The 12,640-nt window shown below is 41.4% G+C and overlaps 1 protein-coding gene across 2 annotated transcripts; it reads left to right on the forward strand.

The window, feature by feature from the left end:
- The first annotated feature begins 1,665 nt into the window (after window positions 1-1,665).
- On the forward strand, window positions 1,666-12,448 carry LOC142402318 (ras-related protein Rab-6A). Of its 2 annotated transcripts, none has more exons than XM_075487932.1 (8): window positions 1,666-2,029; window positions 5,670-5,728; window positions 6,207-6,260; window positions 6,800-6,905; window positions 7,557-7,668; window positions 8,467-8,560; window positions 10,014-10,080; window positions 11,034-12,448. In XM_075487932.1, exons 1-8 carry the CDS (start codon window positions 1,960-1,962, stop codon window positions 11,096-11,098), a joined length of 627 nt encoding a protein of 208 aa, XP_075344047.1. In that variant the 5' UTR covers window positions 1,666-1,959; the 3' UTR covers window positions 11,099-12,448. The 2 variants fall into 2 exon arrangements, with proteins under 2 accessions (XP_075344047.1, XP_075344046.1); XM_075487931.1 differs by lacking the exon at window positions 8,467-8,560 and adding an exon at window positions 7,827-7,920 and having other exon boundaries at window positions 1,667-2,029.
- The last annotated feature ends 192 nt before the right edge of the window (window positions 12,449-12,640 follow it).

Genomic DNA, 12,640 nt, shown 5'->3' on the forward strand with positions numbered 1-12,640 from the left:
AAGTTTCAGGAGAGTTTTTGAGGGCAGTGTGCTGATTTAAAGCTGTTTAAAGTCCAGAGCTCCTGTCCCGGTTGGCATTTTCAGTGTGATTGATCAAGGAATCTGAAGCAGTTCCTAAATCCAAACTCCACAGGGCAGAAAATGTAGCACATACGTGTGTTGTGTTTACTGTTTTGGGGCAAACGACATCTCAGGAGAAGGTCTGAACTTCTCAGGACCTCCCTTTGATAAATCTGGGATGATCTAAATTTCCTATGATAAAGTGTAGCATGTTAGCTTTATTTAGTCTTTCTTACCTTTCCCTTTTCTCTGGTTTCACACTACTCCGACATTCAAAAGGGCTTGAAAGATGCTCTCTCGGTTTTAATGTGAGGTCCCAAGGCACAGTGCTCCTGAAAGGGAGAGCAGGTCTATTGTGCACATCCAAACATACATGATGTTTATACAGCTTTCACTGCTCCATGTGGCAGTGTTTGCTACTAGTGGATCCTGTAAACATCACAACTTGATGACGATTTGAAGAAGTTTTTAACATAGAAGGCCTAAGAAATTCCACCTTCACCCCCACATACTGTCATGATTTTATTTCGTTCACAGAAATAATTAATGCCAGTTGACAAAAGCTGGCATCGGTAAAGTTAACAGGACAACACGTGCACGAAGCAGCGATGTCTCAAAATAGCCTGTCCTTTGCAAGAAAGAGGTGCCAGTCTTTAATTAGCAACAGAGATTGCTAAAAGAGTGTGCAACTAAATTTAACTCTGTCTGATAGTATACCAATGTTTGAATCATCACAAAGAAAATTTGAATGAGTGTGAGCATGCATTGTCGTTTGTCTTGTTTTTCCCTGTATTGGCCTCGTGATGGACTGGCAACCCATCCAGGGTGTGCTCTGCCTTTCGCCTGATGACAGCTGGGATAGACTCCAGCCCCCCCGGGACCCTTAATTGGATTAAGTGGGTATAGAAAATGCATAGATAGAAAGATGGATGAAAGTAATATACAAGGATAAGGGATAGTCTACTCAAGTATTCAGTTAAGTTCAGTTTTATTCATATGGAACTTCAAAGATCCAATCCAAGCAATTCATACTCAATTTAAAAAAAAAAGTTGCCTTGCGAAGTATGAATGAATGAATATATAAATAAACAAACAAATAAATTAATAAACAACGTGAATCAAGGTGCAATGTTGACAGTGTTCATGTTTCTCTGACAAATTCATTAAATATAAGAGATATTTATTGTGGTTATCTTATATCAATACTAGTTTAAGAAATAATAGTTACAAATATGTACATGCAATTTTGGCATCGGTGCAAGACCCGGCTCCTCAGAGCAACTCGTGATTAGATTATCATAAAAGTTGCTAAATATGTGAAATCATGGTTATGGTGTTAGTACGCCCTCTTGTGGATATCCACAAATACAACATCTTTCTCTCACAAAATCGTTATAATGATTGAGTCTTTAGCCCGCTGTTTGAACATAAAGTGCCCGGCTAATTAAATATAAGTCATTTAACATTCAACCCGTGCGTATTCATGTTAAATTCATCTGTGAGTTTCTGTGCCAGAGGAATACTGACGTTTCTCACCGTCTTTTTACTTTACCGCCAGAGGGCAGCATAACATTACTGCTGGCATCCCAAACCGGCCTAACTTTGAGCATGAAGAAGAAATGGCCCAGGGCGGCTCGCTGGTAGACATGTCAGAACGTCTAGAGTAATGCTAACTTGGCAGTAGTAGTTACTGAGTTATCCAAAAGTGTCTTGAAGCTTAAAAGAGTGGCTGTAGAGCACCAAACCTCACCAGAAGGTCGATTAAAAGGGTTAACAAACCAGTAAAACGCTACGGATCCCAGAACTTTTTTTTTTAACTAACAACGGCTGGTTTGCTAGCATTAGCTGGCTAGCTGGGAAGCTCCTTAAGAATATCGTCAGAGTTTGTTTGATTCAGTCATGTCTGCGGCCGGAGACTTCGGAAACCCTTTAAGAAAATTTAAGTTGGTCTTTCTCGGGGAACAGAGTGGTAAGTCTGACGCAAACGCCACGGCTTGATTTTTAATTATACTCAGTTGAACATGTAGCTGACACTTGAGTTTGATGGATTGGGCTGGTGATTAACGTCAACCACTTAGCTAGCCAACATTAGCTGCATATCGTTACACTTGGCACATAGTAGCATTGCGACACTGTTGATACCGTCAGTGTGTCCACGCTGGCTCTATGAACTCTTATCCAGATGACTCATCTATGTGGAAATTGTTTTGATCACCTGTTTGCTATCTTGGTATCATGTCGTACACAGAGACAGTGGAAGTTAATAAAAAGTTATGGATGTGTGTCAGTGACGTGGCGTGACAAAGTAGTTATTATACTAAGTACAACAGCAGCTACTTTCTGTACCGTTTGTATTTTGTCTTTACTTTTATAACTCGAGGCAACAGCTAAGCCAGCTTTATAGTAAAACCCGTATTTATTTATTTATTTATGTATGTATGTGTTTGGAAAAATACAGGCAATTTCGGTGATTACATAGATCAGTTTTTCAACCCCTGGAGCACTCCCAATTCCCCAAACCTGCATTCCTACAGTCTCCCATCGTATTATCCCTCTTTTCAGCCAAGCTGCACTTTGACTGGAAGACGTAGGGGGAGGGGAACTCATCAGAAAAATACCCATATTTTTCAATCATATGCCTGCTTTCAACTGTGGTTGTGTGGGGTTTGTTGTGCTGTCTGTTGCTGTGCATTCAACATTTCCCAATCTTCCTACAGCTGTTTGCCATCGCAGTTTTTTGTAGTTAAATGTAGAATTGATTTTAGCTGGTCCAAGCTTTTCTGTCCCAATAGGATCTTTGGATACTATATGATACAACTCTTTTTTTTTTTTTTTTTTTTTAAAGGGTATTTGTTCAAAGTAAGCGTGGATCTAACTAAAATTAGAAAAGCCACAGGTTTATTGTCTATGCAAGGAAAATAAATCCTTTCCTAACAATCACAGAGCCATTTGATATGATTATGTCTGCATGATCGTCCTCATTAACCTGTGAGACAATAACTGGATGAAACTGACTCATTTAATAGGGTTTACTGACTGACACGGCAGACAGACATCATTAGAAAGGGAAATAGAGCATTCTTGTATCCTCTAATGTGACTCATCGGGTTAAAGCAGACAAAGATGGTATGTAATCAGCTGTGGTTCCTTGTTGCCTTGTTAACAGCTGTGTTGGCTTTCGCCATGTCGCCATCTCTGGATGCACATTGTAACTGAAAATGTAACTTGAGCTCAGCAGAAACACTCTTTGAGTGGGAGCTCTGTCCCAGTACGCAGATCAACTGCACAGTATTGTGCCAAATGAATTGTATGATCCATTCCAGAGGAATAGAGTGGTAATAGTGGCCTTTCATAATAAACAGGTACCAAACATAGTCGTATTGAGTCAGTCCAGGCCAGAATGCTCCAAGACACACAAAACATGTCTTAGTTTCTTTTCTAAACCCTCCAATTGTCCTAAACTATTTAAAGGTGTTCTGCAACATGGCATTTACTGGACAAGCGTGTTAGGACTTGCATGACTCGTTAAAAAAAAAGAGTTCATCCTGTCACTTGTTGGCTTTTTATTTTATTTAAAAGAAGCTGCGAGCGAGCGTACTTCATGCTGCTGGAGCCCTAACAGTGTGGCTACATCTACGCCTGGTGGCCCCAGCTACACACACATTATATCAAAGGAAGCCAATGATAGGCTGGTTATATTAATAACATGAGAATGCCACATTTATTTGAATAAAATAAAACAAGTCTCAATCCCAAAATCTCATTAAAGAGGGTTACTATGCAAGGATACTGATCCATGTCATAGATTAGATATGTTTGGCTTTTGGGCTACATTTACACTGTCAGTTAAATGTTACCCAATTCCGATTTTTTTTTGCTCTCATGTGACACAGATCGGATATGTTTTTTGACCATGTAAATAGGACAAGGACGCATGCATTCGGATATTTTGAGATCGGATACAGGCCTCCTTCATATGTGGAAATTTATCAGATACGAATCGGATATGTGACAATGCGACCGCCGTGTAAACAGGCAGATCGGATATTCTTACACATTGCGTTCCACACGTCATTAATTATGCAAGGATCTGGGATCGGTCTCGCACCCAGACACTCCTCTGAACAGCTGAGGAGGCAGTAATTGCAGCGTGTGCACAGGATGCAATAATAGCCCTTTTCCTCCTTCTCTGCCTTAAAATTCTGCCAATGTTGGGCGAACTTCTCATGTACCGCTAGCCTGGGAATTCCCATGCTGCTTTGCGCTCGATTTCATTCTCACTGCAAAGTCAGCCTGGAAACCACCGCCCTTATTTTTGCCAGAGTTTGGGAACCAATCGCAGAACGGGGGGGGCAGCAAGACGATGACGACGTCTATGCGCTACACCGAAGCTTGTAGAGTGTTAATCCAACATGACAACGGACACAACGTTACCGTTCGATGCAGCCTTAGAAAGTATTTCGGAGTAGATTCACCCTGGGGTCATTTGAACCGTGATTTCCAGCCAAGTAGCCCACCCGAAGTTTTTCCGATATTGGCTGAACATCAGCTGAGTTACTGAGTTATCCCGAATAGCTTAGTACAAGCGCTAACGGACCCTGGCAGTATCTCCAAAATTACCACACTAGAATCACATGTCATGACACCAAACTTCTACAGTAGTACAAATATGGTCTGTACTCACAAAACGATGCATTTGGAAGTTTGTACATAGTCCAGGAGTTTATTATTATCATCAACACAAGCCTGATAGCTTTTCTGCTGCTAAAGCTGCGTCGACGTCACTTCTGGGAGCTGGGAGCTTCAAAGTAAGATGAGGGTTGATCTACTACTGTAGACAACAAAGCAAGGCTGCTCAATTTCTCCATTATCAAAATAAATTCACAACTCTACAACATAAAAATTCATGTAGAATATAGCATATAGGCCTACTTTGTTGTCAATTTAAGTAGCTTAGAGCGCAAGTTTACTTTTATTTTCCATTTTTTTCTTCTTCCTCGTCGAATTTCTGTCGTCATCTGGTATAAGTGATACAATTGGCTATGAATCGCGCGCAAAGCAGCATGGGAAGAACCTGACGTCATTTGATAGACATTCGTAGCGCCCAATAAACGGCTCTAGGCATTCGTAAACCACTCCTCAAATACGAGAAAATGCACACCTAGTTCCCAGACCACCATCTCATCGAGATTGTGGACGCGTCAGCCAGGCTAATGTACCGCAACACTAGCATCACACCTATGTCAACGTCAGTAGTAGAGTTTGGTAAACACTTAAGTAGGCATGCGCGATGTTTCAGGTGATAGGCAAGTGTAATCGCGTTAATCAGATATGAGTCACATTATTAAAGTACGTGTAACCACACGTTAAAAAAAATCGGATTTAGGCAAAAAATCAGATCTGGGCATCAAGACTTGCAGTGTAAATGTAGCTTTGGACTTTTGGTCAAACACAACAATCAATCGGATGACATGAGAAATTTTCAGTCTTTTGGAATTCTCTAATAGTTGAAGAAAGTTGGTTGAACTGTTTCTCTTGTCAGGAAAGCTTCACTATTTGGTCAGTTTGAACATGAACTGATGAGTTTTTCATTTCTGTTTGTGTTTCAGTGGGAAAGACTTCATTGATCACCAGGTTCATGTACGACAGCTTTGACAATACTTACCAAGTGAGTCGGCTTTTTCTGTTCAAATCATAAATCAGTACGTTTACATGGCGCTAGTCTGACTAAAACGAGACTTTTAGAACACATGCAACCATGTTAGCTTGACCGAAACTGTATGAAATCGAGCTTCTCAAATCCAGACTAACACACACAGATAGTGCGGTTAGGAGTCGTGTGTATACTCAAACTGACCGGGCCGCTCTGTACGTCCTCAGTATCATCTGACAAAATCCCCACCCAGTTAATTTAAAGACAACATCTGTGCAGTGACTTCAGCTAAACTTACGTGTACCATGATAGTTAGACGCAGCAGAATTCTCGAATATCTTAACCAGTTGGTAGATCGATCCCTCCCCCATGCATGTATACTGGGTCAAGGCAGAGCAGTCCAATTAAAAGCAGCTGTGCATGTGAATGTACTGATCCATAATGCCTATATTATACGGCCGTGAACGTTTCACTAATTCTCATCTTTTTTCAGGCCACAATAGGAATAGATTTCCTGTCAAAAACCATGTACCTCGAAGACAGAACAGTAAGTTTGTTTAAATCACTCCTGGAAAATCAACCCTCTTTGTTGCTGGTTGTAGTCCAGATTGTGGAGATTCTGACACATTTGATATATTTCACAGTAGTGTGTCATGTTCTTTCCAACAAACCCACAGCATTATATTGCCCTGTTAGTGTGATCAGGAAGCTTCACCCTAATGTTTGCTCTCTCCCTGAACTTGAGTTTTCTTCTTCTCCTTCCTACCCCTCCATCTATTGCTCATTACATTTTTTAAATCAAACACCTTACTTGATCAAGAGAGGAGGGTTGAAGACAAGTGAAGGGTGACTATTTATTTCTGAGACAGCTTGATCTCTCTTTGATGTGTATTCACTACCCGCATGCACTACGTTCTGTCTGTTCTCAAGCTGTCTTTGGCCCATCATTCTTAATTTGTTTGTTTGCTTTCAGTTTGTTTTTTGCCACGTTAACGTAGCTCATTTTGTCTATTTGCTTTTTCTTCTTTTATTTTCCATTCCTTTCTCCTCTTATTTTGTTCGTCCCATCCTGTTCCTGACCCACAGATCAGGTTGCAGTTGTGGGACACGGCGGGGCAGGAGCGATTTCGCAGCCTCATCCCAAGTTACATCAGAGACTCGGCCGCCGCCGTCGTCGTGTATGACATCACAAGTAGGTTATGCCACATCTGCTTTTGGATTTGATGAAGAATAAATTGATGGAAAAACAAAAACTTAAGCAAAAACTGAGTTTTTGAGTTCTCTGTTTTCTCAGATAAGACTTTTCCACTTCTAAATATTTAGGGAGTTTACGTGACACTTGAAAAGAAAATGAAGTTGAAAGGAATTTAAACATGTTATTTCAGCCAAAAAATAAAGGAAATAAAGCTTTAAAAACCAGTCGAACACCCCCAGATAAAGTACTAGAAGATATGAAGTGTAAGTTAATTCTGCCGAATTCTCAGTAAAGCTGCTCTCATTCACATCATTATTATTATTATTTTAGTTGTTTTTTCTGTCAGGTGGCTGAAAGTGTCAGAAATTGACGATAAAATCCCGATTTTTGTAACCACGTCTGACAGCGTCACCGTTCACGTCACTTAAGGACGACAACTGTTCAGTGAATTTGGCTATATTTACCCAAAGGTGATCTCCCACACAGAAAGTTGATCACACAGCGTCGCAGCATCACACATACTCCAGTTAAGTGCTTGTTTCCAGGCACGTGCATGTAAACCATTGCAAGGAGTTAAATGACACGGTCGAAATGTAACTGTAGCTGATTGAGGCTCTGCTTCCTGTATCCTCCTCCTCTTTCTTTTAGATGTCAACTCTTTCCAGCAAACCACAAAATGGATCGACGACGTCAGAACAGAGAGAGGAGGTGATGTCATTATCATGTTAGTGGGAAACAAGACAGACCTTGCAGATAAAAGGTAACTCGTGTGTAAAATGGCTCTCCAAGAAGAGCATGCCAATGAATTTTTCTCTGCATGTTTGAAATGAAAGTGTCACATGATGTGATACATATTGTCCACCTGTTAAATGCGTTTTTCTCTTGCTGTGCATCTTTTAACCACCTTATCTACCACAGGCAAGTATCTATTGAAGAGGGCGAGAGGAAAGCCAAAGAACTAAATGTAATGTTTATTGAGACTAGTGCAAAAGCGGGCTACAATGTAAAGCAGGTAAGAGTGTGTGTGTGAGTCGTGCTCTGTAGTCCTGCTGCAGATGCTGCCACCAAGGCTCCCCCTCCAAAAGTCTCCCACTAAAACCAGAGGTTAGACAAAAAAAAGGTATTTTTAAACCTTTGATTTTTGTTGCCGAACAAAAAACTCGGAAATGTTTTAAAGGTGCTTTTCATGAAGCTTCCTCCTTCCACTCTTTGCCTTTGAGCAAACCCAGCAGCTCCAGCCCACAGTTTACCAAAGAGATGAGGTTTATTTGAGGTAGCTGTCTGCAAGAAAACAAATGTGTATTTCCCAAAACGTTTCTCTTGTTTTTGAATTCGGCTTCTATACTGAACAGCTTGAAAGTCCTGTGGGAGGCTTTTGGTCTCGTGCAGTGGTGGCAGTAACAGCAGGAAAGGGCACGGCTTATTAATGCGCTTCAGCATAACCAGTCTGTTTTTTGTTGTTTCTTCCTCTTGTGTGTGTGTTATTGTGTGTGGCGGTATGTCCGTGTCCCTGCGGGTGTTCTTGTGTTGTGCGGCTGTGACTCGTGGCTCCTCACAGACAGATAACTACAGAGGAAGGAGAACAGAGAGCGAAAGAGATGAATGTTCTGTTTATTGAAACGAGTGCAAAGACAGGCTACAATGTGAAACAGGTAGAGGGCGTGCACCTTCGTGTGTTCATAGCACTCATGCTCTCTTCTGATTGGCTTCTATTTCACAAGAAGGGCTTTGAACATCGGCTTCGAATGAGGTGCATGGATTTTTTTCGATTATTTTTTTTTTTCGTCAAACTCTCTTCCATTCAAGTATTATTTGGATTTTTCAACTTTTGATCTCAAAGCCCTGTGGATGGATCAGAGTTTGCAAATGAATCAGTAGCCCCTTTCACACTGCCGAATAACCCGCGTTTAATTCGCGAATTTAGCGTGTCCGCTGTTGTGTTCACACTGCCGACCCGGGCTGCCGCGTCAACTCGACTCGCCTTTCGACCCGCGTCGGACCCTAGTCTTTTTGCCGAGCCGGGTTTGATGTGAACACAATCGACGCGGGTCGGGCGTGGGCGTGACGTGAGGAGTTTAAAAGACAGAATGGACAGCTGATTCAGAACAACAGCGACAGGTGAGGACAAGTTTTACTCTGTTTTAGCCTACATCAAGTTCGAGACATTTTTTAATATGGCCAACTGGTGAGACAAGGAGGTCCGCGAGCTCCTCAGCCCCCGAACAGAGGACGTTATTTTCCGCCACATTTCGGGGACGGTGAAGGATGGACCTCTGCTGGAAGGGCTGGCGAGAAAGATGGGAGAGCGCGGTTTCCCACGCAGCAAGACGCACCGTAAAGTAACATCTCCATGAACTGCATTGCAAAAATGAGTTCTCAAGGTGTCCCGCCATCGTTTGTTTGAAAAATTTGATGCAGACAGGTGTATTTCACCCTACCTCCGACGCATGGCTTGTGCCTACGTCATTGTACACGCCCAGCATTTTATGTGTTTCGTGTGACGCTCTGCCACTAGGCAACTCCCCCTGAACTCGGCTTCAGGCGACACGGGTCACCCTGACACGCCAAGCGTTCACATTGCTCGACGCGGGTCGAAGGTGCAATTTGGACACGCTAAGATAGCGGGTCGCAGTGTGAAAGGGGCTTCTGATTATCACAGAAACTGTTTATTTTGCTGGGAAATCTGCATGTTATCGAGTCTCGTTCCGTTTGGTGCAGTCTGTTGGGGACGCGCATGTTCAGCATCATCTTATGAAGAGCACTTTTTTTTCTAAAATCTCATTAGTTTCCATCAGTTACTGAAAATCTCCCTGGCTTTCAGTGGAAGAAATCAGTAAAGTGTCACCACATCATCTTTTCAAGCCACTTGCAATGCACAGAAATATGTCACTGCAGACACTCCGATACAAGCTGCTTTATCTTAAAAAAGCTCTGAGCAGCATCTTTCACTGCGAGAGCTTTAAGTGGACCTATGCACAATCGTATATGACGGGACTGCACAGACCATGCTAGCTTGGCTTCTTTTTGTCATTTTTTTATTTTTTATTTTTTGTCTTGTTCTAATTCTCTTCCTGATGGAGTGCATCCGTTTCTCTTTCCCTCCAGCTTTTCCGTCGCGTGGCAGCCGCCCTCCCTGGCATGGATACCACACAGGACAAGAGCAGAGAGGACAGTATCCTTTGTGTACATGTTTGAGTCCTGTTACTTATGTCGTGTCAAACATTTTGCCTGCTGAAGGAGAAAATCTCATGTAGCACCGGGACATCTAACTGTTCCCGTTTAACCCCAGTCCAACTTAAAGACTACTTTAGTGCATGTACAGCAGTCCTAAAGGAGCTCTTCATCAAACATTTATGATATATGAAATGAGCTTGAGAGGTGGTCGCTCTGAAAGGTTTTGAAGTGTTTCCTTCACAGATCGGAGCAAAATGTTGAGTTCTCAGCAGAATTAGAAGACGTGAGGAAGAAAAGTTTAATGGAAAGTAAAACTGAAAAAGCTTCCACTAATGCTCAGAAACTTTACTTTCTAGCTCGAGGTAAAATGGTGAAACTCCAGCTGTTTTCGGTCAGAGCTGACAAACTCACACGCCCAGTCGGCATCTTCCCAAAAGTAATCTCAGATATTCCCAGAGAATAAAATAAAATGATACTTATTGAAAAGGAAATGTATCATTTTTAAGCAATAACATAAAAGTATTAAAGCTAAATTCTGAGGAAGAAGTCTTCCTCTTATCCAACAACAACAGCTGCTTCTACAGAATGAAAACAGCCAGCATCGTAGCCTGTACTGCTGTGCTCTGCAGCCTAGTGTTTTCACTCGACACCAGCCAGTAGTGGCTTGACTGATTTGATATTTTTTAGGCTTTTTAAAAAAGCATTTCTGTTTGTTTGACCAGTGAACTCCGCTAGATAACCATGCCCTTAGGACTAAAACAATAGTTGACCGTTATCTTTTCATTATAACGGAGACATTTCTATGTTCACGTGTCAGTGTGTCCTTTGGCAAAATGGTTATACACACATTGCCCCACATTGTGTTCCTCATGTGTATGTCATTCAGGATAGTATTTGTATTTGTAAATGAATGCAATGTCTTTGATGCTCCTTAACTCGTTGCCCCCTCAGTGATCGACATAAAGCTGGAGAAGCCACCAGAGCAGCCTGTCAGTGAAGGGGGCTGTTCCTGCTAATGTTCTTGCCTATGTAACTGACTCTTTTTTTTCTGGAACCCAGTCAGTTTTACTGTATATGTACCCTCCAATTCACCAACCTGTTTCCCTGCCTGAATAAGAACACTACATCCCTTATCTTTTCCAGTGTGAAAACCTGCTGTCTCATATGGGGACGCTCCGAACGTCACGTGTCACTTAAATCGAATATTTGCACTGTAACACATGCATAATTTACCCAGCTCCGGTTTCTAGTCATTTCAAACGAAGATGATGGTACAAGAGTAATGAGTCACGTGGGTTTATTATGTCTCTAAAAATCACTTTTTGCACCAAACACGGATAGATAACGTATCAAAGTACGTGTTCAGAGTCGGAATATTCTCTAAAAAGTGTAATATTGCTTTAAGCCTCGTGAGCACAGTGTGACTGTTGTGTGCTTTTCTGTTATGTGCTGTTGCGACTGATTGGCAATAATTCATTCATTTGTAACGAACAAACGTTTTGTATGGACACGCGTACGATGCAGCTGAAGCCAGAAGCAGTGCCCAAGGCTTAATTTAAACTTGGAATTGCCTATAGTGGCAGTTTTCCCCCAACTGACAGGCAAAGAGTGACATGAAAACACACTGCAAACAAGCACATTCACACTACGTTATGAAAACGCAGCGTAAACCCACTAAGATGTCATCATCTAAATTTACCATCCTTCCCCTCCTCCTGCACACGTCCCGAGAGATGGGTTATTTTTTACCTTGACTTTCTTTTTTACTACTTTTTTGTTTGCAAAGGTTTTTGTTTTTTTTTTCCCTAAAGGCTACAGCTGCAGTGTCATGGATCACAATTATATCTTTGATAGCGTTTATGGGGTGTTTCACTTATAAGCCACTATAAACAACATTTATGGCTTTTGTACTAAAATTGTAGAGGGCTTCCATGGCTTTGGGTTTGTCTAGCTAAGTTTGGTATGACCTTTTATGAACACTTAAAAAAACTGTTTTATTTTGCTCGTTTGTAATTCTGGCAAAGATATTTTCTTAGTGATTGATTGACGTATATTTAATTTACAATGACTTGAAATATTTATTTCTATTGGATTCATGCTTCTTTTATATTGCTGTTAATATCTTCACTTTTGGTAAGGAGTCCTGAATCGCTAATAAAAAATATGCATCCAACTGGACCACCTTAACGGAATCTGTAAGAGCGTCTGCTGTATCGTCTGCCACCTCTAAGCGGGAGTTTGATCATACTGATGATATTGTGCAATTTTTGTGTGAACTTATGGGGAGGAATCCAATTTGTATAGCAAAGTAGTCCTTAACGTTTCTGTCTGAAATGGTTTTAAATAAAAGAAATATACACTTCTCACCACTGCTGGAGGTCATTGCTGTCTCATTAATAACTGCATGATAAACACCACAGAGGAACCAATGGAGCTTAAAGGTAATAGCAGTCCAGTTACATGAGCCGTATCGGTAATACAACAGACAATACCTGGAGTTTGGATTGGCACATGTTATTATAATACAGCTTAGGTAATTGTAAAACAGGTTTTCAGGG

Source organism: Odontesthes bonariensis, chromosome 16, assembly GCF_027942865.1.
Source record: "Odontesthes bonariensis isolate fOdoBon6 chromosome 16, fOdoBon6.hap1, whole genome shotgun sequence".
Classification (NCBI taxonomy): domain Eukaryota; kingdom Metazoa; phylum Chordata; class Actinopteri; order Atheriniformes; family Atherinopsidae; genus Odontesthes; species Odontesthes bonariensis.

Coding starts and splice junctions, on each gene's coding strand:
- LOC142402318 (XM_075487932.1), top strand. CDS start 1,960: ATGTCTGCGGCCGGAGACTTCGGAAACCCTTTAAGAAAATTTAAGTTG. Junction 6,261..6,799: donor TGTACCTCGAAGACAGAACA/GTAAGTTTGTTT, acceptor CCTGACCCACAG/ATCAGGTTGCAGTTGTGGGA. Junction 7,669..8,466: donor ACAGACCTTGCAGATAAAAG/GTAACTCGTGTG, acceptor GGCTCCTCACAG/ACAGATAACTACAGAGGAAG.